Source organism: Patiria miniata, unplaced genomic scaffold (genome assembly GCF_015706575.1).
Source record: "Patiria miniata isolate m_02_andy unplaced genomic scaffold, ASM1570657v1 HiC_scaffold_6, whole genome shotgun sequence".
In the NCBI taxonomy this organism is placed as follows: Eukaryota; Metazoa; Echinodermata; class Asteroidea; order Valvatida; family Asterinidae; genus Patiria; species Patiria miniata.
In genome coordinates this window covers 19,338,241-19,363,243 of record NW_024037073.1, presented here as the reverse complement: position 1 = coordinate 19,363,243, position 25,003 = coordinate 19,338,241, and the positions used below count along the sequence as shown (strand labels likewise).

Genomic DNA, 25,003 nt, shown 5'->3' with positions numbered 1-25,003 from the left:
ATCCCAGGGACAGATCCTACTGTAGTGTAGGATCTGCTGGGGCGACGCATCGACCTCGGCGGACGGCGGGTGAAACGCCACGAAGAGGCAATGTAACAGATGTAAGCTAGGGGCAGGGTCATCGGGCCGTTGACCTCGGCAGGCGAAACGTCTTATTGTCGATCCATATAGCTTCCAGTGGATAATGCTCGCCTTTGTGCTCCCAAGTCCCGAACCCGAATTATGTTGTCCCAGGACATTAGTGTTGACAACCCAGGAAGATTAATGGCCAATTTTGCATCGGGCTGAAGCCAAAAAAATAGACGGTCATCATTAACTTCGATGAATTAAACCGAAAAGGTGTCGGTTCCCGATGCTGACGGATCAAGGGTTTGGATTCGCAGTGTTGGGATTTTGAGATTTTGAAAGGCGGACTTGACTAAACCACTCAACAAGTGTTTTTATCCCTTTTCACGACAAACCTTTAAACATGAAGAATTTGTTGTCTTTTTTTAATGACGAACTTTAAAAATGAAAAGTTGTCTAAATCATGATCAAACTTTTTATAGCGTCAAAGGAGTTGCTATACTCTCTAAAATTCAAAGAGTGAAATTAGGGACTAGACGTTTTAGAGTGAAAATCACTCTCATTTTCGATTGAAAAAGTCTGAACTAACATCTGCAGTCGAAGCTCGAGTGAAAACTCAATCTTTACGATTGAAGAAATTTCACTCTCATGCTCTAAAACGTCTATACATGGAGGAGTCCTTAGTTTGCGACTGTGGGAGTGAATCCATCCAAACCCAACACCACCCTTCCAAAGACCAAAACCTGATAACTTAAAGCAATGTTTAAAATTCAACAATGATATTAAAATGGTAAGTAAACTAATTAGCATATTGTCACTGACAACGATGATCTTAAAGTCATTTTCACTTTGAAGCATGGACCGGGAATAATTCTGTCAAGTTCTTATTCCTCCATCATGTACAAAGCAAGTTCTCTGTCTGGCGACAGATTTCAGAATGCAATAACTGACTTGAACAAGTCTAGTGCCAGAATCGAAGCATGCGCAGTTGCGCAACCAATATGGCAGCTTCCGTGTGACAGAAGAATTTCTTTCCACGATACGAACAGTTTTCTTTCCATTCTGTCAAGTTAACCGCTGATTCCCAGTGTAAGTGTCGACTGAGCATCATGGCCAGTGGGAGATCAAGTAGCATTCATTCATGGCAAGGAGTGTCTATCGATACTGGTCCTTTTGAGACGGTTCATAGATGGCGGAGGATGCCCGATTGCGACGAGTTTGTGGGTGCACGGTAAGCAAGCTATGCAAGTTGGCCGCATAAACAAATCCGGGAGGGGGGGGGGACGGAGGGGGGTCTGTGAGCCGAGTGCGAACGCGCGATGGTCTGTTTGCCTCTTTCATGGAAAGTCTTTGGAGAGTCTATGACTGTGGAGAGTATTCCCTAACAAAATTGGAAGTTTTTCAGTCCCAGATTCCTTGCGTTCATTTCTCTTCGACATTTTTGCAATGCCAATGACTGATCTTTATTGAGATGATAGGCCCCTATATGAAGAAAAAAGTGGCATCCGGTTGCAAGTGCAACATTCTTTCTCAAACATGTAAAAAGAAATATCCCTTTAAAAAAATTAAAATCCTTACACTGTCTTGTTTCTACAAATGTTATTTTACTTTTACTAGCTTGAAATACCCTGCTCTAACTAAGCCTTGGTTCATGACATGGGAAATTTGCCATTTAGAATTAGAGCTGAGAATACTCGTTTGACTTGGATGATAGGTTTTCACTTAAAGGTCTGATATTTTCTGTTTTAATCAACCATCAAGTTAACACTCACCGGCAAACACAACAGAGCAATCGTTCATGAAGCAAAAAATGAAAATACGATGACAACGCGTGTGCGAATAAAGCCAAATTGAAGTTTTCTCATGTTCATGTGAGCAATGAATTGTGGAACAGAAGTTTGCGTTTAACAAACCCACATGATGCTGAAAGCTAGCCATCTGTTGGACTGTTTGCCCAAGGATTGTATTTTGTATGATATCTTTAGACTTTTGTTATGGCGAGCTGGCACATGCGTGAGCGAAACCACGACTTGGCTTATTGAAAGCATGCGGCCTTCATGGTCAAATTCAAAATATTGTGTTTCTGTAAAAATTGTATGAACCTTTGTTTTTCGTTAATTAATTCCCGATTTTTTTTAATGGCAAAGCACTGACATCATTTCCAACATGCTCAGCGCTGATGTGCTGAGATGCTACGTTTTAACTAAAATTTTATAATAAACTTTTTTTCAATCTTTAACATCAGAGAGAAAACCAAAATATGATTTAAATTTGGAGTGTAAAACTAGATTCATATGTCCAGACTCCAGATCAGCTTGGTATAAGATGTTTTGTTGGACACACCTAGTTGTATTATATATCATTGTATTTTCTTGTAATTTGCATGTTTTGTTTTGTTGGTTTTTTTTTTTACTACAGTGTATCTTAAGTTTCAGGACTCTCAATACACAGTAGCTAGCATCCCAAATGTGTATTCAAGCATTTTGTGTCAAAAAAAATATAAAACTTAAAACAGGCATGCAACTTTACTCAGATCAGCTGATTTCCTTGTTTTTCACTTCACACTTATGCCACTGTGTAAAGTATTTTATAGCTTGGAATTTCTTCCTTTTTTGCTACTTCTCAGTAGTCTATGGAATACCCCCTTGCACAGCAAGGGTCTATGATATGGGAGCAGATTCCGTGATTAATATGCAAATAATGACTGCGTCTTGACCTCGAGATTCTGACCATTCAGCGGGCACCTTCTATATAGTCGTGTTCCCTAACGTGGCGCACTTCGAAGCTTACCCAACTTTCCTCGTGTAGTGTTGCCAAACCTCTTTGTTGACAAACCTCAAATTCATGCAGGGAAATACTAGTACTTTTACCTTATTAATGCATGCTATTTAACCTCCGTGAACAATTTCGGTCTCATAAAATTTAATCTGAAATTCAAAAACGGTGGCGTCCGGAAATTGGGCACAAATTGGCGGAGTGGCGCACTTAAATAAATCTCGGAAAATTCCAAATTAACATTTAAGAATTTCTGTAAACTTGATAAATTCTGATAATTCATTATTATTTCTACTTACATACCCAGCCAGATGTTTGTCAGAAAATTATTTTCTTATTTTTCGGGGCATTTTCAAAGGTTTCACTTTGCACTTGAAAATAAAATCGGAAAATCTCGCCAAAATAAAATTTTCTTTTAACTTTGTAGCGGGTAAATAAACTTGCAATTTATGAACGTGAGTGTTTAGAACTTGATGAAATTTCACTTTCTGTGAAATTTCAGTTAAAACTTTTGCTCTATAGCTAGGCGCTACAGGCGAAAAATCAAAGTGCGCCACGTTAGGGGCCGCGCCACGTAAGGGTACATCAACAATATCGGGTCTTCGGTAACCCGTTGTTGCATTACAAAAACATGGCCTCCAAATTGACCAATCAACAGCTTAGTCCACATTTCTGATCGAGATGACGCCACGCTTTCTAAAGTCGACTCCGATTGGCTGGCGTTGGTATATATTAGACGTTTGACCGTGGCTCTGCACACGTGAATGGCTGATCCTCAGACAAAATTCCAGTTGCATGCCTGTTAATATCTCGTACTCAGTAACAATATTAATAATTTTCTGGGTTTTTTTTGTATATGCAGAAGAAGCAAGCATACTGCAGTGGCATACAAAGATGCAATCTATGTGTTTGGTGGAGACAATGGGTAAGTCAAAATGGATTTTAAAAAACTTTAGTTTTAGCAAAAGAATAACAAAATAGATTTTCAGTAAGAAATAATTGCATTTACAAAATGTATTTTGATTTTGTTTAAACTTAAATGATTTATTAAGAATTTGCTCTTTTTCATCCCATTTAAATTTGATACTACAGGAGGAAGAACATGCTGAATGATGTATTGCGCTATGATGTCAAAGAATGCTCATGGGGAAGGTAAACATATTATAATATTCATGATTCATTTGTTTTGTTTGTTGTATTGTCACTTATACCTACATAGCAACTTCTGCGTCATTTTCACTTTGAACCTTCCTGAGTCCACTATTAAAGCATCCACCACTGAGCAAGAAACCGATGGTAAGGTTGAGTAAAATAAAGAAATAGTTTCTAGTCCGGTCTTTTAAAAAAAATGAAGGAGGCGGTGCTTTTTTGTGTCCCCCAAACAAAGTTTTGGGGGACACTTACCGGTCCTAAATTCTGTATGACCGTATCCTCGTATCATATCCCCGTATACATGTCAAAGTTTAGGTTAAGTTTTCAGAAAAATGTATAACTTCTACATGCTTTCGTGGATTTTGATGAAACTTGGATGCAGTGACCTTTGGGTGGGAAGACACAATTCTTCATTGGATTACTGAGGTCAAAGGTCATGTAGGCGTCGGGTCATTTTTCAATGTTTCTTTGTTTACAGAATTTGATGGATTTTAATGTTACTAGGATGGAGTAATCCTTGGGTGGGGGTTCATGACAACTCTTCAGAAATTGGAGGTCAAAGGTCAGCTAGGGGTCATTTGAGGTCATTTTAAAGATGCACCAAATTCACTAACATTGCTGAGAATAAAGTTTTAGGGCTGCTGATGTGTTGTTTTGAAGTTGTAATGTCAATTGGGGTCAATTGAGGTCATAATTCATTATGGGAAAAAATGTGAAAATGCTATTGTTTCATAGAAACAAATGGGTCATTCCGTGTAAATTCAACACGATGTTTCACCCGACCCTCACAGATTGAAACGATATTTGGTGTGATGAGTGGCCTATATGAGAAACCCCCAGAACTGAATTTTTGTGTAATTTGGCTCGTTTTAGTTTTTTAGATACAAGTAAATGAACTTTTGACTAATAAGCATGACCTCTGAACTTTAAATACTTGTATCCCCAAAACTATAGCCACTACAAGGCCAAGTTGTACATCATTGCTCATTGAATGGCCTCCATTTCATAGATTAGTTTTTTTCCTGGACATGCTATCTTCAAAAAATGATAACTAAAAAACTTCAAGAGCGCCCACCAACAACTTTTTCAAGATTGTTGCTTACATCATAAAGTAACATCTAAAAAAGAAATATGAAATTTGAAGCATATACATATTTTCGTAATTCAAGGTCAAAGGTTATTTCATTACACATTTTCTCTGCGATTCATGCTACGATTTTGGTTTGCATTTTAGAAGTATGAACAGTTTTCAAAGAAAATGCAAAGTTTAGCTAAAATATGGATGTTATGTATGTACAACCTTTAATGGGGACCTTTACAAATGGGGACCTTACACAAACAACCACATTGTACAGCGTAACGGTTACAAACCCCACCTAATATAATCATTTAAGCAGCTGGGTTTTTTTTTTTTTTTTTTTTTTTTTTTAAAGTAAACCACTCAAGCAGCTGTGTCCTTATGCTGCACTTACTTAGTTTGTCCAAAAACCTTGCTTTTGTAAAAGAGTGTTTTGGCACTTGTGTTAATATTAATCGCCAGTTGTTTACCTGACGTGGAGACTGTGCAAATAATAAACAAGTACTTGTGAAAAGCTTGAATTGTAAAGGAGTAAATTATGACATCCTCTAATGGCATGGATTTTGACTAGAGGAAACTTTAATGGAAAGCACTTTGGTTTTGGAAATTGAATTCAATTTTCAGTGACCTCTTGTGTAAACAAAGTCCACCTGAGCAAAGAAAACCCTTCAAAAGCTCTTTGCATTTGTGTTGGAAACTTGAAAGTGCATGGGGGGGGGACCTTTTAAAATGTAATGTCCCTGCTTTAAGCTACAGTCCATCATTGGCAGCTGTCCAAAAAGTAACTGATGTAATTATTGTTGAAAAACATACTTGGTTGAAAGATAGTAAGGGGTCTAAACTCTCTGTGAAATTATTCTTTCTGGCAAGCTGTCATTTTGAAGAAATCAACGAAAGAGGGCCTTTCCAACGGTGCGTCTTAAGACGCATCGTTGGAAATTTCCGTTAGTAGTTCATTTTCAGCGAGGCCCGTGCAAGCGTTGACACGACGCACGCGCGCGCACAGTTGCTATAATTCGTCGGATCAGTGCGCGACATCGCGTAGCTACAATCGGCTCAGTGAGAACGTGTCTCGGACGCTGAATTCAGGCCCAATTCAAAACATGATTCAGCAACTTTTGATTTGAAATCGAGATCCTAGAATGCTGTTTTTCTCGAAATATACAGCTGAAGCTGAGCTGAACATTCATCAGGTTAGTTGTTCAGCACCCTTCTTTAGATTTTGAGCATGTTTGTTGCTTCAAACGAGCAAAATGCACAAATTACAAATGATGGACTATACCTTTGATATTGTATTCCATGGAATATCCCCTTGCACAGCAAGACTCTATGATATGGTGGCAGATTTGACAATTAATTAATTGTGCGAAACCTATCGGGTCCAATGTAACCCATTGTATTACAAAAACATGACAGCCAAATTGACCAATCAAGAGTTCAGTCCGCATTTCTGATCGAAACGACTTCACAATTTCTGGAGTCGACTCCGATTGGCTGGCGCACGAGGTCGTGTTCAATTTGGACAGTGGGTGTACTCAGACCAGGGGGTGGAGGGGGAGGGTTGAATTTTGGATTATTTTTTATTTGTTTTACTAGGGAGAAGTTTACAATCTGTTAACTCATCACAAGCCACAGGTCAACAAGTCTCATGTCTTTCAAACCTCATTCACTTCAATGAAAATCTGGAAATCCAAGCTTTGTCCAAAATTTTGTTAAAGCATTTCCCTGGTCTCTTCAAACTTTCGTAGTTGGCTGAACTTTTACACAAATTAACACTATTAGTCTACCCGTTAATAACAGGTCTATCTAATTTTTACTAGTTCTACCTACTTGTGTGTAGCAAAAATAATCATTAAGAAGAAATTTTGTACATCTAAAATCATGTCAAGTTCTGTAAATTTCCCGAAGTGTTTCATTCTCAATATGGATTTCTAACCTGACCCTTTCCCATGTCCCTTCTGGTGGTCCCCCTCTCTGACCCCGTAATAGCCCAGATGATTTACCCCTTCAGGAAACAACTCTATTACTCACGGCCATTCCTAGGCCAATGCCAATGTCATCAAAGATCCAGCGATTACCACCTTACTGCCCCCCCCCCTTCCTTTCTGGTCACACTTTAAACACGTAAAGACTGTTATATACATTGCTTCAAGAAGCACTTAGCAGTTTGCCCCCCATGCTGTGATTGAGGTCGAGGCCTTTCCCATAATTCCACTCACCAGATGACTTTCCCAAGTGCTGGATAGGGAGGACATACTCTTTTTCATTTTATAAATTACTGGTTGTTGCTTCCAGCAAATGCAACTCCAAATTACCATGACTGGTTAAAGTAGACCTACAAATCTTTGGCAGACCTTCACCTTTTGTGCGGGACCATCCAGGCCTTTTTTTTGCCTACCCTGAAATATTTACCCTGTTCATATGTGCCTGAAATGATCAGATTCATGTGATGTACCCTTATGTGGTACAGGCCCCTAACACAGTGCACTTTGATTTTTCTTCTCTAGTGCCTTATCGGTATACCAGAGCAAAACATTTAATCTCATAAATTTCAAGATTGGTGACGAGTTTCCCCGCTGAGTGAAACTCCACACCAGCATTTTTCCACTATGCAAAATTAAAGGTAATGTATGTCATTTGCAAACATCAAAATACAAAACTACCAAAATATGATGAAATACCTTCCTTGACTGTAAGTGAATAATGGTTTCAAGCATTCTGTAAAATAATGACACCTGTCGTGCTTTCTTTTTAAAGAGCAGTAGAATATTGGTATCAATTTCCAACGATGGTCAGCCGGCCATCGTTGGGAGAAAAACAGATTTTTTCCAAATTCTGCCCCCTGTTTACAAAATTTACTTAGTCTACATTTTGTTTGCCATCGGTTACACATCCTTGAATGGGTGCAAGCCAACCAGTCTGGTTCTCTGACCTGACAATTCCCTGATGTCTATAAATTGCTCTGTTTCATCAGTAGTAGGGACAGGGAACCAGACTACGAGAACAGCAATTTTTTTTCTTGGTTTATTCAGCATCTGTGAACCAAGGGCAAATTCAGAACACATTTTTTTTGGGGGGGGGCCAACAAAATTGCTGGTCCCCCAAAAGTGGGTGCGTGTCCAACAAAATATGGTGTGGGGTTTGGGGCTTGCTTAAGGGCCCTAAAAAAATGTTTGAATTCTAGATATTCTGTGGTGCGATCTGAGGCAATTTCTGACCACTTTAACCACATTTTTTGTGTACGCAGTGCCTGCCTTTATTGCAACGTCACTAAAAAAAAAAAGTTGTCATATTTTTTTAGACCCAGTTATAAAGAAGTTAATGGATGATTTAATCACAGATTTGACGTCTAAATTTTAGTATTAGTATTAGTACAAAGAATGTACATGTACTGTCAAACTTTGAAAGATTTAAGTTTCACAAGGATTCAGGGTGTTAGGTTCAAGGTAAGTGTGTATTGTTAGCAGTCAAGGGAGCTGCTTTCTTGTTTACCCGCAGGGCCTAAGCAAGAAGTAAACTAGGTTTTATCATCACTTTCATCTCGTTAGTTGTGACCACCCTGATATGACTAACAAGCTGATTTACCCGATCATAGATCGGGTAGGGCGTAGTGTTGGGGATGAAAATTTGGGGAGTTAAATGTAAATGGGGATATAGTTAAGGAGACATGCAGTTATAGGAAAGCAATTTCTGTGGTGTGATCTGAGGCAATTTCTGACCACTAAAACCAATTTCAGCAAAAGATCATCTTTTAAAGTTATGACTTTGGATTAATTGAATCAGCTACATGTATTTTGAGCAATAGAATCATTGTTGTAGGCTACAATTTTTATTCGGGGAAGAAAAAGTGGGGGGGGGGAACCAAACAATGTCCCCCGCTTTAAAATGGGGGGGGGGGGTTCCCCCTATCCCCGTCGATTTACGCACATGATAATTATGTACCATGGCAACTTGTCTGTAAATGTTCCCGTTGGTCTGTTAAATTGGCATTTTGTGAGGCAGTCGCAGTTGGAAAATGCAGTGAAAAGGTTACCGTAGTACACAGGCGAAGGCTGATTGTACAGTTTTGACAATAAATCATAATGCAATAAAACGTAAAGGTGTCATATGAAATGAAAATGTTGAGTGTTACCATAAAATTTCAAACGGTCTGAATCATGGAGGAAGGTCATAATTAAGTTTCAGTATTGGACTCTTCAACAAACGTAAACTTGAACTTCTTACAATTTGCGAGACCGTCAGCAAGGAAAAAGTCGATGTAACTTTTATTGAAGTTGGTTCAACCATCTATATAAGAGCAAGTTTTACTCGGCCTCCGAGGAATGTTTGCTCCTGAAAGGATCCGAGACCGCGGTCTCCCGCGACACCAAAATGGCTCCACGTCCGTGGAAAAATGTGGGTGTCTTCCGCCGGGTCGGACACTTTTTCGTCGATTTTTGTGTAAATGCATCGATCCTTCGTTGACCCCAAACAGGCCCCCGAAATTATAACACGACACTGAATTATACGTGGCGGGCAGCGAACTCACAACGCTCAGCCTTGGTGGAAGCATAGTGGAAGCATGGAGCTGTAAACACATTATGGAAGCAACAGCACTCTATCACGCGACGTCACATGCTTGTGCTTCAAATAGCGAGCACCGTAGACTCAACCTCGTTTCCAGGGTGTGGAGCAGGCTGCAGTACGCGTTGCCAGTGACGGTTTTACGCATAGCCGGGAAGTACCACGCAGTGTAGACTTTCGATTGGTTCAGACCGCGCTAGGCATACTAATGTGTAGTCCTTCTGAGTATTCGTTGCACTCGGCACAGGGGCGGCAAGCGAAGCATATGAAAGAATAGGGACACTTGGTGGCCACGCACCATGGACAAAAAATATTTTGCCAAGGTCACCCCATACTAACGTTTGGTGAACACTTTTGCTAAACAGCCAAGTAGAACACGTAAACGCAATCCCTACGTTGACCTCGCTGACCTCGCACAGTCTTAGACACGCAGAAAAAGCCAGCACAGGGGGCGGACAGGCAGTCAACGTGAAAGCGCACACGACGGCAAATTCCTGCGCAAAAAGCAGTCACGAAAAATCGACGAAACGGATCGCCGGTCCGTACGGGAAAATGAGGACGACCCGAAGCGTCCGACCCGGCGGAAGACCCCCTCCGCATTTTTCCACGGACGTGGAGCGATTTTGGCGCCGCGTGAGCCCGCGGTCTCGGATCCTTTTATGAGCAAACATCGTCTCGGGGGCGAGTAAACTTCTCTCTTATATATATAGATGTAAGTGCCCATCACTCATCATGTGTACTGGCTCTTTGTCTGGCCTTTAAGAGGTCGCGACCTTTTATCATCTCTGCTTCACAGTTGCCAAGGTTACGGGGCTGAGTAGTTGTTAATCATCCCACACAGTCTAATCATGGAGGAAGGAATGGTGGAGAGATAAACTGTCATAAATTTGGTCACATTATGGTTCACCTTCAAATGTTTATTCGTCAATGAAAGCCTTTTTAGAACATATTTAAGACTTTATAAGGCCAAAAACAAAGTCTTCGGTTTCTGGTATGGAGCGTGCCCCAAAAGTGGTGCGGGGACGCGTTTTTTTGTTTGTTTTTGTTTTCCTTCAAATGTCGGCTGATGACTGCAAATGGTGCCCGACTAAATTTAGTGCAAATATATGGCAGTCCAGAGAGGCCACATGAAGCTTATTCTCGATCGTAACCCCATCTAAAACACGTTAAAATTTTGCAGCAGCAGGATTCCAGTCAAACCAGTGAGTTTGGAGGTTTGTAGACATCATCTTTACATTGGAAAAAAAATTAAAAATTTGCCGACATGCATGGTTACGGCGACGCACACGCAGACCAGAAACCAGAGACTTTTTTGTTTTGCCTAATGGATAAAACGATGCGATGGCACAATTAAAAAGTTTTCCAGAAAATGGATCCATGTTTAACTCTTAATACTTCATTTAAAGTAAGTATTCCTGTGATTTTTCTATTTTTAAACCTCCCCCCAAATTATCAAAGAATATGATGTCCTTGAATGAATAAACAGTTTTTAGCATTTAGGCAATTATTCCTTTAAGTAGTATGGTGTAATTCAGGGCTAGGTTGCGATGGCAGTGAGTATTGAGGATATTGACTTCAGTCTGACTTGAGTCGAGTCTAAGCTGAATGAGGAGCTCCTGCTCCTAATTCAAAAGCTAAATTGAAAAATGGGTAACTTAGTGTGGATCGATTTCTTTTTTCATTCAATGTCTCATTGGAAATTCATAACTTTTCTAATTCCAGTAAACAATCGATTCCAATTTAAAATTTATTTTACAAGTAATTTATACACAGGACCCTCCCTGTAAGGTATTTTTTTTATAACACGTACAATCAAAAGATAACGGTTAAACAAAATTTCTTTTCCTGTTTTCTTTTGACAGGGCTTTCACAACGGGCACCCCTCCTGCGCCACGATACCACCACTCTGCCGTTGTCTACAATGGAAGCATGTTTATCTTCGGTAATATCATGTTTTTTTCCCTTCAGTTTTTCTGTTTCTGTTTCAGAAATTCATCATTTCCTCTTCCCTGTTTATTTTATTCGTCATTTGTCTGCTGAACATTTGTCATCTTGGAAGTTCCAAGGTATTTTTTTCTTGAAAGCCGTTTTGACAATTTTGCAGTTTCACTATCATTTCATCAGTTCTCAGAATTAGATAGCCAGAAAGTGTGACGAAAGTAAGAATTTCTATGAAAAGAAAGCATTTCCTGCATAAATTAACATGTAACAATATACAATGTAGTGCATTAATAAAGTGTCTTGAATCATGTTCAAAGATTAAGAACAATTTTCCTTTAAACCTTGGACTATTTAACCTCAACTTCTGAGGTAATTTTGCAAGAAACTTTCCTAATTTGCTGAATAGACCTTATGCGTAGCCGCCATCTTAAAGGGCAATGCCTTTTGTTGTGATGCATGAGTGAACCTTTTGTGCTTCCATTGTTACTGAATAAAAATAACAAAAGACGCCCTCTAAGATAGCAGTAACTCTGTATCACAACAACAAAAATATCACAAACAACAAAAACAGGACATAAAACCAGTTGGGATGGATGCGAGGAATATTGGATTTAAGGAAATTTTGAAAACGTGGTTTAATTTTTAAAACGTGCTAGTACATATGGCTGTCCGCCTTCCAACCCTTTGTTTTTGTCCTTTGGTGCGAAGTTTGCCCAAGTGCGCATGACGGTTTACCCTCCCCTCATGATACATCTTCTGATAAGAGTAGGGTCCAAATTTGTAAAGGAGCATTTTGGAAAATATTGCTCAGAAAGGTTTTGTGTTGAGCAAAAGCCAGCTAAAACAACAGCCACAAGAACTATAATTTACACAACAATTTTCCTTGGTTGCCTGTTTCCTGAGCACCGCTCCTTCTTAACATTGGCCCAAGACCTCAAGGGATGTGTTTCTAATACCCAGCCAGAGTATAAAAAAAAACTTCCTTGAAAGACCTGCAGCCAGACTGAAAGACAAGGTACTGTCTATCCCCTCGAGACAAACTCCATGGATGGAGGAATGCGACGAAGGAAGGATGACTCTCGCAAGTCATCACCTCTGTCCCTAATAAACGGAAGACAGGGACTCGTATCATCTTCCCATTCGTATTCCTGTCCTCCAAGGAGTCTCATCACCACCCCCCCCCCCTCCTTCCCAACTGGCTAATTATAGACAGCAAGGTTTAAATATATATGAACGAGACAATTTATTGGTGGGTGTCTGGCTTTTGGGGGTGTCTGGCTGCGGCCTCAACTTCCGACTAGGCAAGGTCTTCCCAAGGATGTACATTTTTAGACGGGCATGCACATGAGATGATTTGTGCTTTTCTGTTCTGTGTCCTATAATGTCCTATCATCTCTGAGCAATCCCCGGTTGACATTTTTCCCGGTTTGCAGGATTGCTAATATCGCTAGCATTGTGTCTTTTATAAATCTTGCAAAACAGAACAGTCACACATTTTCACACACACACATGCAAATATTAAATTTAAGTGCCGAGTATTCTACTTGTACTTCATGTGAAAATCTAATAAGCAGGAAAATGTCTTCAGTTGGTCACATTTAGAATCAACATATCAAGAGAAGCCTAAGGCTAGCCTCAGGTCGACCTGTGATTTGCTTGCGCCGCGAAAGGAACTTGCCTTTGTGAAGGAGTTCGTCGATAGTCTCCATGATGGTATTTGCCCGCTAAAAAAAAAAAAAATTCTAGCTGCACACTAAGCACTGTGTGAACAGGGCCTCACATGGTTAAAATAAGCAAATCAGTTGGTGAAGAATGAACGTTCGTTCTTGCACCCAGCAAAACACGCAGCTAATATTTATAGCGGCCAGTTACCGTCACGGACACTATCGACGAGCGCCTTGACTAATGCTAGTTCGTCGCGGTGCAACCAAAATTGCAGGATGATGTGAGGCCAGCCTGATACCTTTAACTCTCAATCTCAACATAAAAAATATGACTGAAATGTTTGACCGAGAAATCTGGTGTCATAAGCAGGATGATCCAGGCGTTGAATCTTGCTGATAAAAAAGGCAATTTTCAGTTGAGATTTGAGGCATAATTTTTTTTTCAAATAATACCAACTCAAAAATTAAATTTTATGCTATAAAACAAATGAAATTTTAAACGGAAACCAGTTATTTTTAAGCAAACTTTCCATCTACCGATTTCCCAACCCTATCCACAAGAAACCCAACGTTGGCCTCCCAAACCGCAATCAGAAGATTGCTCGCTAGGTTTTGGATTTCAAGAAGCCCACGTGCAATCACTTGTCTCTCTGCAGAGATAGAGAGAGAGGGGGAGAGAGGGAGGGTGAACAGAAATGATAAATCCTTGTGGCAGGTTGCGAGATGGAAAAACGTCTGCGAGTGCTGACCTTTAAGAAAAAGTGAGACAGGGAGATATTTGCCAAGCCGCGCTGACAGCTCTGATTTTACCTAATGGGGTCTTACCTCAGCTTGCTTTAGCCTGTTCTCTGATTAAAAAAAATCCATGTTCTGGGCAGGGTTTCCTTATGATGATGAAGTTCCGGGGGTGTTCCCTTGTTTCCATTTCTGTATTTTGTTGATGAAGCTGTTGTTTAAAGGAATGCTGCCTGTCTAACTGTCAACATTTTCAGTCGCTGTTTCACCGTTTAGGGGTGTTTCAGTCAGGCATACAAATTTTCCTCGGATCCACTGATTTCCTTGTTTTTTTACGTCTCATGAATGCCATTACAAATTGAAAAAAGACTGTACAAAGTCTTGTGTGGTTTGGATTTTCCTCGTTTTTTCTAAATTCCCAGTTGCATACCTGTTCAGTGCCTTTTCAAAGTAAATTCAAATTTGCATATTTATAGCCAAAACAGAGATGTCATCTTTGGCAGAAGGTTGAGTTTATTTGGAAAAAAACTTTCCTTAACCCTCTGAGTCTGAAGTCGGTATTCAGAGCAATATGGTAAAACCTTTTACACCTCTTCAGATCAAGGACTATGAAGTGTTAAGAAGGGTTAAAGTAAGTGTGTCACAGAAAGTCACAGCACAAAAAATAACAGCCTTGTGGAGAGCAGAAGCTGTGTCAGACCGAATCCATCTGCTTGCCCTGACCTTAACCACACAAATTGTGCAGGGATTTGAAGTGTTATCCATACTCCACAGAAGATTACCTCAGAGGAATTTGAAGTGTAGGTGCTAACTCTATGGGCATATGTGTTTAGGCATAACAGAAGGGTTTGAATTGCAAGGGACTGGGAGGGTAAATCTACTAATTCACCACATTGTAGTAAACCAATGGCAGATTTTTTGCACTTCAACTGTCAGGGGGCATTCAAGCCCCAAAGTAAAAGTGGCTGAGCTCTACCTTTCAATAACACCCTGAAATCCTCATCCTACATGTAGTTAAGGGTCTTGGTAGAGTAAGGGTCAATTTATCAAAATTACAGCAAAAATTCATAATAAATTTCCCAACATCGTGGTTGAATTTCTAGCGTGACTCTGCACATCTGTATTTTCACTTGTCCAGGGTTGTTGCTTGTCCATTGGTCCAAAAGGTCAAAAGGTCGCTGTTGGGTACAGCGGAGCAAACGTGGTATAAGCATTAAGGAACTTGACCTACTACATCATCTAATGATTGCTCAATATTCACTGAGCAATTGGACTTGAGCTGCCGACAGATTACCATCCATTTCTATCATGGCAGTCGTCGTTGAAATCCATCTGGCGGAATTCCAAGGAGTTTTTTTTTTCAATTGGAAACGAATGCAACAACATTTCTGCTTGTAATGGAAGAATTGTTGCACTTGGTTTCTAAACCCACTTTTATATGGGGAAGGGGGCTGGTCCATAATTGACCTATCGCCGTTTGCGAGTTAGCCACGCCCCTTAGACAACCCTATGGAATTTGTTCGTCTCAGATTGTGTGCGTTCCGCGTCCATTTGTATATCATGTACAGTCGACTCTCGTTAATACAAACTCGTTAGGACCTAGCCAAATTGTTTGTTATATCAGAATTGTGTATTAAGAGGATCATCAGAAATGCAGAGTCAGGACCAAGGCTTTGTGTTTGCTATAACCAGAATTTTTATTAATTGTGTTTGTACTAACGAGAGTTGACTGTAATTGGACAATATTTCACAAGCTGCGTTGACGCGATTCTAACGCGATTCTAACGCGATTCTACCGCGATAGGTCAATTGTCTTCAACAATTCTTTAGCTTAATACTGGTAAGCATCGTATTACATAGTACTCCATGATGAATCCATTAAACCATGAAGTGCTGGGATGGTTCGTGGTGTATGCCTACATGTATCATAATGAAAAGTAGCCCGCATCTGCTCAACCGGAAATTTCCACACAAACTTTAACGTGGGAAACAGCCCAGAGGAGAGACAATTTTTTCACTATAAAAACCCCTGTATTTTCAGAACGGACCTTTGCACGAATCTGGGGGTAGCAGATTATTAAAGTTCGTTCTTCTGGCTTTTAGTTTGTTTTATGTTTTGCTTGGAAAAGCAAAAAAACCTTTGATCATTTTTTTTTCTTCTTAAAAATGGTCGGGTCTATGACAATTGTGTATGGAGAGAAAATGACAATTTTTGAGAGACCTCTGGTTCTTTATCTCAACATATCTCGACAACCCAAGGTGGAAGCATAGTTTGGGAAGCGGTTTTGTAAAGAGGATCAAATTCTCTTTCGATTCATGTAAAGCTCATTTTGATTGGTTACAAACCCAGTGATAATTTTTTGGTCAAAGTTTTCCTCCAATAACTGAATTTCTTGCAGAGGTCACTCAGTAGCACGTGAAGTAAGCCCGCAAAGTACGCACTATTATTTTTGTTCCCAATGTGCACAAAACGGGGACCTGTTTCAGTACATGACAAAATATGTTCCCAAGTGAAATTCATGTTGCGGTCCCTTTAAGTTAACCTGCACTCGAGTTCATAGGGACAACCAGGGGACAACGACACCCCGGCCACTCTCTGACCCCATATAATTGCAAAATTGACACTGTTTTCGGACCAGTGCCCCCATCATATTCATTTTCTCAGTAAATTATCTAAATATCAACCATGCAAGAACTTAACTCCATGCGTGACCATCAACAGTCGCACAGGCGGAATACAATCCGCTCTACACACATCCAAAGGGGTATCCATAATTTTACTGTGATACAATCTTGTGTCACATCAAAATTTCATGAAACACATGCTTTGTATTAAAGTAATTTAGGACTATTTGCATTTCTCCTAAAAGAAACCTACCAAATTACTATCAACAAGCTTACTTGGATTAAAGTTTTGGTTAAAATAAAAAAAGCATTCTGCGCTCTATATTAAAGAAATGAATATGTGCTTGGCCAGTTTTAAACAAGAACATTTAAAACGGGCCAGGGGCCTGGGTGCGGAAAATAGCCCAAGCCGAAGGCGATGGTCATTTCCAATGTTCGGTGATTTCCGGCAATCAGTCAATTGACAGATTTTTGGAATAAAAAAACTTTGAACGAACGTGTTTTGTGATCAAAAGGTTGTGCAATGTGCATATTTTTTTTTACTATTTTCTCGAAAAGTGTAATATTCGACGAGCTGAAACTCAAAAGGTCAGGTTTTGAACATTCCTTTTTATATTTTGAGAGGTGTTATCATTATACAAACAAAATGCATGAAAAGCAAATGATCCTATATGTCTTTAATGCTGATGTAAATATGAGCATGACAGATTGCAGGTTTTAAAAGTTGGTTTCCTTAATTAAAGAAGAATACTAAACACCCCTATCCTGGGGTTTCTGTGTTTTTTTCGTTTTTTAATTTTCATCAATTGGCAAAAAAATATACCAGCTACAACCATAAAACACATACCCGGAACTGTTGCTGAAATGGGATGTACATTTTTTTTTTTAACTGTGATTCCTTTTCTGTTTACATCTTTGTGTGGATAGGTGGCTATACTGGCGACATCTATTCAAACTCCAACCTGCAGAACAAGAATGACTTGTTTGAGTACAAACTCTCTAACGGACAGTGGGTGGAGTGGAAGTTTGAAGGAAGGTAAACACAGGAATGTTCGCCAAAAATTGTCTGGAATGCATGTACATTTCGGGTAATTCCGTGGTAACTTGCGTTACGTGTAACGGGACATCTTCTGTCAACTCTGCTGTTATTCTATAAAGTCATAGCATTGAGGGTGTTTTTGTTTTTCTCACAGAAGTTAAGGGACCAAACTACAAAAAATAAGCCAACAAAATAAATTTCTGTTGGTTTGGCAATAAGATTTGTATCGGTCTGCAGTGAAAGTATTTGCACTGTGAATCCGTAAAAGTTACATGTTTTAACTCTGGCGAATTTCTCAGTGAATGTTTCATGGCGTCAAATTTGATTCACACGCGCATTCGCAGGAAGTATGAACTGGATTTTAGGCTTATTTCAAATCTTTTAGAAAATCCAGAAACACTGTTGCATTTAACATGTATGTACGGCTTAATTAAAAACTCAAAAGCTAGACTTAAACACCAGAGTGAATGTAAATGATTTTTTTTATGCGATGCGATGCGAGACAATGCGAGGGCGTAGCACCTATGCTACACCATTTTGGGACTTGGTCGCTGCCCTCAGTTTACACAGAACTATAACTTTTCAAGTGAAAAAAGTTTTGTAGCAAAATGAGCTGAAGTGAAAAGTCAAAACTTAAAAGGAATGTACATGTACATCATTGGCTTTTGCTGTAATTTTCAGAAAAGAATTATTTGGGGGGTTATAATAGATCAAATATTGTTACACTGACATGTTTGAAGTTTTGCGTTCGAAAATGCTGGAAAAACCAAGAAAAACACAAATGTTCAGGTAGTCTGGTTCCTGACTGCACTAAAGATGAAATGGATCAAAAATGCCAAAAAATTGTTAGGTAAGGGAACCAGTCTAGCTGGCCTGCACCCGTTCATGAACATGGAACCAATAGCAAACAAAATTTGGACTGGAAAAAAAATGGTAAATTTGGAGCAGTGGTTGAAAAATAGTTAGCTTTTTCCAACAGTGGTCGGCCGACCACTGTTGGAAATGTATACAAAACTACAATTTTTCTTGAAAATGATTTCACACCAGGTTCCATAATTTTACAGGATGCTTCAGACTGTCATTTACCAACATCCTAGTAAGGTATTTCGTAACAACTTGGTAGTTATTTTTCGATGTTTGCAAATGTTGTATTTTCCCTTTAACTTCCAATTTTGGGATGCTGACCCATTTTGTTCAAAGCCAGTTACTTCAACAAAAAATTGAAACATTATATCAACCAGTTCCACAGAGTTCCGTGAAAGCAGCAGTGCCCGACTGGGCACTTCCCACCCTGGAAGTGGCATTATTCAAAGCATCCGTCATGCCCATGTAAGACCAAGGGCCCGTTTGAAACCCGTATGCACAGTCCGTCTGTATACGGTCAGCAGTACATGTACCTGGTTCTAACGAAGTACGTCCTTCTAATTTGGATTTATTGCCGGCAGGCCTTCTGGCTATCGGTTTGCACAAATTGGATCAAGACGGAGCCCAGATTTAACGACCGTGTTACTACAAATAAGCTTGGAACCTTTTTTTGGGGGGGGGAGGGACGTACCTATAACAGAATATTGTTTTCGAAGTTGAAAAAAGGAATTGACTGGAGAGGGGTTTGAACCTGTTACCTCCGGATTGCCGTTCCGGTGCTCTACCAACTGAGCTATCCAGCCCTATGTTGGTGGTCCCCCATTTTGTCAATGTCTTTGATCAAGGTGCGCTAGTCAGTATACTGCATTTTATTACTCAATTAGGATTCTGCTTGACTCAATAAATCAATTTTACAACCTGCGTATTTTAATTCACTCAATGTGGTAAGCAAATTTTTTACGGTTTTGATTTCTTATAAGAGACAAATTTGATGTGGCAAGTCAAAAATAGGCAGAATTGGGCAGAGCCATGAATGAAGAAACAGCTGCAGAATGACATGGGGGGCGATTTTCAGTGATTTTGAGGATTTTTTTTTATTTTGTGATGCTACTTATGTTTGAAATGTTCTGTAAAAGTTTCAAACTGAAATTTCACTGACAAAGTATTTTTTTTAACACTTTTAGAGAGGCATGTCATTTCACAGAATGACACTTTGTTCAAGTTTTTGTTCTAAAATTATGCAAAATTTGTATGATATTTTGGACAATCCGATTTCAAATTTAATAAATTTGCTTTGGAATATCCAATTTAAAAAAACAAAGTGGCGTTTGAAAGAGCAAGGTCTATATTTTACTGATATTGCAATAACTCAAAATTGACTTCTTGCTTAAAAGTGCCTGATTTTGACATACATTTGTATCATGTCACAAATGAGGGAAAAAACACTCTTTTTGATACAATTTTTCCTTCTTATTTGTTGAGACCTTTACATTAATCATGTCTTGCTACCAGTGGTGGTTGTTAGTTAAAAAAAAAAAAATAGAAATAAGTGTTATTATTATAACATTCAATTTAGTTTATTTATAAAACTGCCTTTTTTTTTTACCTAAATATATTTAATAAAATGGAAATTTTAAATGTCTGAATATTGAATTATTCAAATTGGTTCAGATCTAACATGCAAGGCCTTTTATTGTTTTAGTTTAACCCTAACCCATTGAGCGCTTTTACTAGAAAGTATCCTGAATCTGCCTATCCACCTATTTTGTCATGCAAAAAATGCTGGTGTCCTCCAGAATGCACCAGTGAGCACAACAGAATCCACCAGTGTAGTAAATTTACCTCGTACACACCAAACATAGCCACAGAGTTGAACTGTTGAGATCCTGAATCCATCAAAGTCCCCCACCTGCTCAATATGGAGGTATCCTGAATCCATTAAAATCCTGCAGTACCACTAGGCTTACTGTCCTGAATCCATCGAAATCCCCCAACTTTTTCAATATGGAGGTATTCTGAATCTGCCGAAATCCTTCAAAACAGGTGTGGATTTTGATGGATTCAGGTATGTTAGGGTTAAAAAAACTTATAGCTACAGTTTTTAGAGGGGGTAGCGTAATTTTTCACGTACTTTGTATATCTTTCAACCATTTCTGTGTTGTGCCTAATCACCGGCCTAATTGATTCTTCTAACTGTTTCCTGTGAGGTTGCATTATTTTCAGCAAGTGCCTGTAAAACTGATTTGAAAGATTAATTTCCTTTCCTTCCTGTAGGTTGTAACCCATATTCAAGCATAATGAGGCATGGACAATGTACAGTGCTTTTTTTTTATGCAAGCCAGTCAGGTGATTGTAAATTAAATTTCCAGCTTCACTGATATTCTATCCTCAAGTTGAACTTTTACTGACCATTAAGCAAACCATTCTTGAAATGGTTTCTCAATCTCTGAGTACACGTATGTCTTTTCTATAGAATAGTTCAGCAATAGCCATTTTCTGAGGTGGCACCAGGCTCGCGAGAGTTATGCTCAGGTAGTACGCACGCATGCGCAAACTCTTGGTGGCCCACTGCATTGTGAATCGCCGAATTGCCAGCTGCAACTGCTCGGGTAAAAAGTTGCAGGAAGAGCACGCCAGTTAAAATGTGCGTGAGCGATTGATACCGGAGCCTGGAGTGTTTTGCAGTATTTTATAACTGTAAAAGGCTGTAACCTGCTGAAAGGATGTGAACAATGAACCGCCGTCGACAAAAAAGTTACCGTCGACAAAAAGTGGCACCTGACAATAAAGCGCCACATTTTACTATAACATAATATCACGGTCGTGTGTGTGCTAATTTTGTGTTTTCAAGTATGAAATATTCAGACCGGCAAAAAGCTATTTGAATATTCGGTTGTTGATCAAATATTTGGGTGTTTGGTATAAGCGTCCAAGTAATGGCTTCCAGAACCTCAAAGCAATTTCAAAATCAGATTGGTGTATACAGGTATCACTCGCCACAAAATTGGCCGCTACTTTTCCTCTAGCTCATCTGTGGGCCAAGATCAAGGTACTGCTTTCCATATCAAGTCTGACATGTTTGTCAGAGGGGGTCGTGGTAAACAGGAGGCGATGGAGGGGCAGATATTAGCACCGGCAGGTGTACATGTGGCACAGGTGAACCGAGAGGAAAACTAGTGGCCAATTATGTGGCGATGTATACACCAATCTGATTTTGTAAGCTTACTACGAGTCCCTCTGACAAACATGTCAGACTTGATACAGATAGCGGTTCCTTCATCTTGGCTCACCGTGCCACGAGGCTGGGTGGCCAGTAGTGTGGATTGTCCCATGCCTGCAGATTTGGTGCTATTTTGAAACCTTTGAGAGCATCTTCATCAACGGACCTTTTTGGCATTGGGAAATTGTTTCTGAACGATTTTGAGAAAAATAGGCGGACTTTATACAGAAATATTTGCAAAGCTAGATTTGATGTTAAAATTACTCCAGTAACATCACTTATCTTCAAGCAAACTTGAATCCTCGATCCTGATTGGTCAATGAATGGCAACAGTCTGTTGTATATTTTCCCATATACCACGGTCTATATATTATGCACTCGCTATTCCTTCTGCAGGCACGTGTTATAAGATGAAGGTTGAAAAGCGCTTGTCTGGATAGCTCAGTTGATAGAGCACCGGAACGGCAATCTGAAGTGGCAGGTTCAAATACCGCTCCAGTCAATTGACCTATCACCGTTTGCCAGTTAGCCACGCCCCTCAGACAACCATATGGAATTTTGTTCGTTAAGTTTTGTTTGTCTCACATTTTGCGCGTTAAGCGTCCATTTGTATATCATGTAATTGGACAATTTTTCATAAGCTGCGTTGACGCAATTGACCTATCGCTGTTAGCGAGTTAGCCACACCCCTTAGACAACCCTATGGGATTTTTGTACGCTAAGTTTCATTTGTCTCAGATGTTGCTCGTTCCGCGTCCATTTGCATATCATGTAATTGGACAATATTTCACAAGCTGCGTTGACGCGATTCCAATGCGATTCTACCGCGATACGTCAATTCTACCGCAATAAGTTAATTTCTTTGTTCAACTTAAAAACAAAATAATAATAGTAATTGTGTGTACTAAATGCAGTTCAGACGCGTAAATACTTATTTTCACAGTGTGTATTTCATGAAAATGAGGAAAAGTGATGCAAACTGCTTTCTGACTGGATTGACCCGAAATATACAAATCAAAAAAATTAAGACGGCCCGACGTTGCAAACTTAACATGATCTTCTTCAGAGGCAAAATGACAGAGGTTCAAGAAACAAACAGTGGGTGCCTTGTGCGTATAGTGCTCACCTCTCACCACTGTGGCCCTGGTTCGAATCCCAGCCGCGGACCATACAAGCCATACATGAGTAGAGGTGTGCCTTGGTTCTCTCCTGTGCCACAAAGTTTTTTTTCCGTGCCAACGGTTTTCCTCCCTCTGCAAAAATCAAACACTTTTGATCTCAGGCCGTGCTCCGTGGTCATATATGGGTCGATGGGGCCGGCAGCCATAGGCGCCTTTACGTGCCAGCGGCCCGACCACATTGTAGCCGCGTCGACCCTTTGCAATTCAGCTTCTCAGCTGCCAGTAAGGGCGATTAGCCTCCCAAATTATTATTAAGTATGATTATTTCAGTGTAAAAATCTTCTCTGGGCCCCCTTAAAACTGTCTCATTTTTCCCTCCTGCTTTAATTTTCTTTTTTTCTTTTTACTTTGATTTCGCAGACTCCCTCCAGCCAGATCTGCTCACGGTGCGGCCGTTTACGATGGAAAACTGTGGATCTTTGCTGGTTACGATGGAAACGCCAGGTAGAAATTCAGGATTCTATTTTTGTAGTATTTTTTTAAAAATCCATTTCGTACCTCATTGGACGCAGTGTATTTTTCATTCTTTTTCCCTTGTATGGATCTAGAGAAGATTGAGTCATATCAAAGTTGTCACAAGCATCAGAAGTAGATCGTTAGTCATCCCGTTTTAGGTCAAGTGCTTGAAAACGTTGTGACCGATCATCAATTTCACATCACAAATATTTTTTGGTTATGGTCGTGAAAGCGTGCCCCTGTCATGATTTGAGTGCAGAGAACTACATCACTGCCTTCTGTCACTTGTATTATTCATGTCCGCCATCCAGAAACATCCCGCGAAAATATTTTGGCTGATATGACACATGATAATTAATAGATCTATCGTCTGGCCAAAGGAAAAGGCAAATCAGTGTTTGACTTCACATAATTAGGAACAGTGATCGATCCCCAGCACAAAATATTACTCAGTAAGTTTTCTCAATCGGCTGAAATCAGCATTGGGGCACCCAACTGGGTAGTCTATGTAATCAGGCCTGCAACTTTTCCTCAGATCCGCTGATTTCTTCATTTTTTACTTCTCATGAATGCCATTACAAATTTAAAAAATACGGTACAAAGTCTTGTGTGGTTTGGAGTTTCCTCATTTTTTTCTAAGTTCCAAGCCTGTGTAATAGACCCCAACCCTGGCCAAGCCGGCCATGATATGCAGGCAGATTTGGCGATTAATTATGCAACTAGACTACGTATGACCTTGAAAAACTGACCAATCAGCGGGCGCCTTCTATACACGTCTAATGCGAGCTCACCGTGTGCGTAAATATCAGCCCCGCAATGAGTAGCATTTTTGTACAAGCTGTTACATTACAAAAACGTGGCATCGAAATTGACCAATCAAACTCTTTCCGGATTTTGGAATGAAATGACGTCATGCATGCTATACCAGATGTTCTACCGGAGATGGGCTCTGTTGAGAACAGATGATACTCAGACTACCAACGGGGCCTGGAAGGGGGCTTGACATTTTGCCCTTTATTATATAGGAAATGAACTTTTAATAAACATTTTTAAAAACAATCAAAAACTTTGGGCGACTTTCTCAGAACATTAAAAAAAAAAAAAACCAGCCCCCTAGTCTATGAAATAGCCGCTTGCACCTAAAAGCGTCTATGATATTTGCACATATATGGCGATTAATTATGCAAAAGAAGACGGTGTCTTGATCTCCAGATTCTGACCATTCAGCTGGCACCTTCTAAAGGGTCTTCCCTAACCCCTCCTTGTATTACAAAAACATGACAGCCAATTGACCAATCGACAGCTTGGTCCACATTTCTGATCAAAACCACGTCACAATTTCTAAAGGTTGGGCCAAGTTCGGGCAAGGACCATTGGTCGACTAATGGGTGATTTGTGACGTACCTTACGCCTGCGCACTGATAGCAACGTGCGAACGTCTCTGGTCAAACTCTGGTCAAAATGTCAACGCAAAACTTCTGGATCCTGGCTCTCTGCTAGCGTTATGAATGCGCGCGGCTATTGGTTCCCAGCAATGCAACCAGCCCCAGTAGGTTGGTTCCAAATAGTCGACTAGCGTAGTCAACCACCGTCGACTAGACAGAGTTCAGGCAAGTGTTAGTCGAACTATGATTAACCATTGGT

The 25,003-nt window shown here is 39.9% G+C and overlaps 2 protein-coding genes across 2 annotated transcripts in view; both read left to right on the top strand.

Moving 5' to 3' along the window:
* Window positions 1-509: 509 nt before the first annotated feature.
* LOC119743307 (leucine-zipper-like transcriptional regulator 1) lies at window positions 510-23,351 on the top strand. The gene is made up of 6 exons (XM_038219711.1): window positions 510-1,297; window positions 3,704-3,766; window positions 3,934-3,993; window positions 11,497-11,576; window positions 17,527-17,635; window positions 23,264-23,351. The coding sequence occupies exons 1-6, from the start codon at window positions 1,176-1,178 to the stop codon at window positions 23,349-23,351; spliced, it is 522 nt and encodes a 173-aa protein (XP_038075639.1). The 5' UTR covers window positions 510-1,175.
* Window positions 17,532-25,003, top strand: part of LOC119743456 (leucine-zipper-like transcriptional regulator 1) — a 38,574-nt gene continuing 31,102 nt past the window's right edge. Inside the window, exons 1-2 of the mRNA XM_038219862.1 lie at window positions 17,532-17,635; window positions 23,264-23,347. The gene's annotated coding sequence lies outside the window, so the exon portion shown is untranslated. The remainder of the gene's footprint in view (window positions 17,636-23,263; window positions 23,348-25,003) is intronic.

What these genes read in the sequence shown, in the direction of transcription:
- LOC119743307 (XM_038219711.1), top strand. Translation starts at nt 1,176, where the DNA reads ATGGCCAGTGGGAGATCAAGTAGCATTCATTCATGGCAAGGAGTGTCT. An exon ending in GTGTTTGGTGGAGACAATGG is followed by an intron (nt 3,767 to 3,933) that starts GTAAGTCAAAAT and finishes TTGATACTACAG; the next exon opens with GAGGAAGAACATGCTGAATG. An exon ending in AAAGAATGCTCATGGGGAAG is followed by an intron (nt 3,994 to 11,496) that starts GTAAACATATTA and finishes TTCTTTTGACAG; the next exon opens with GGCTTTCACAACGGGCACCC.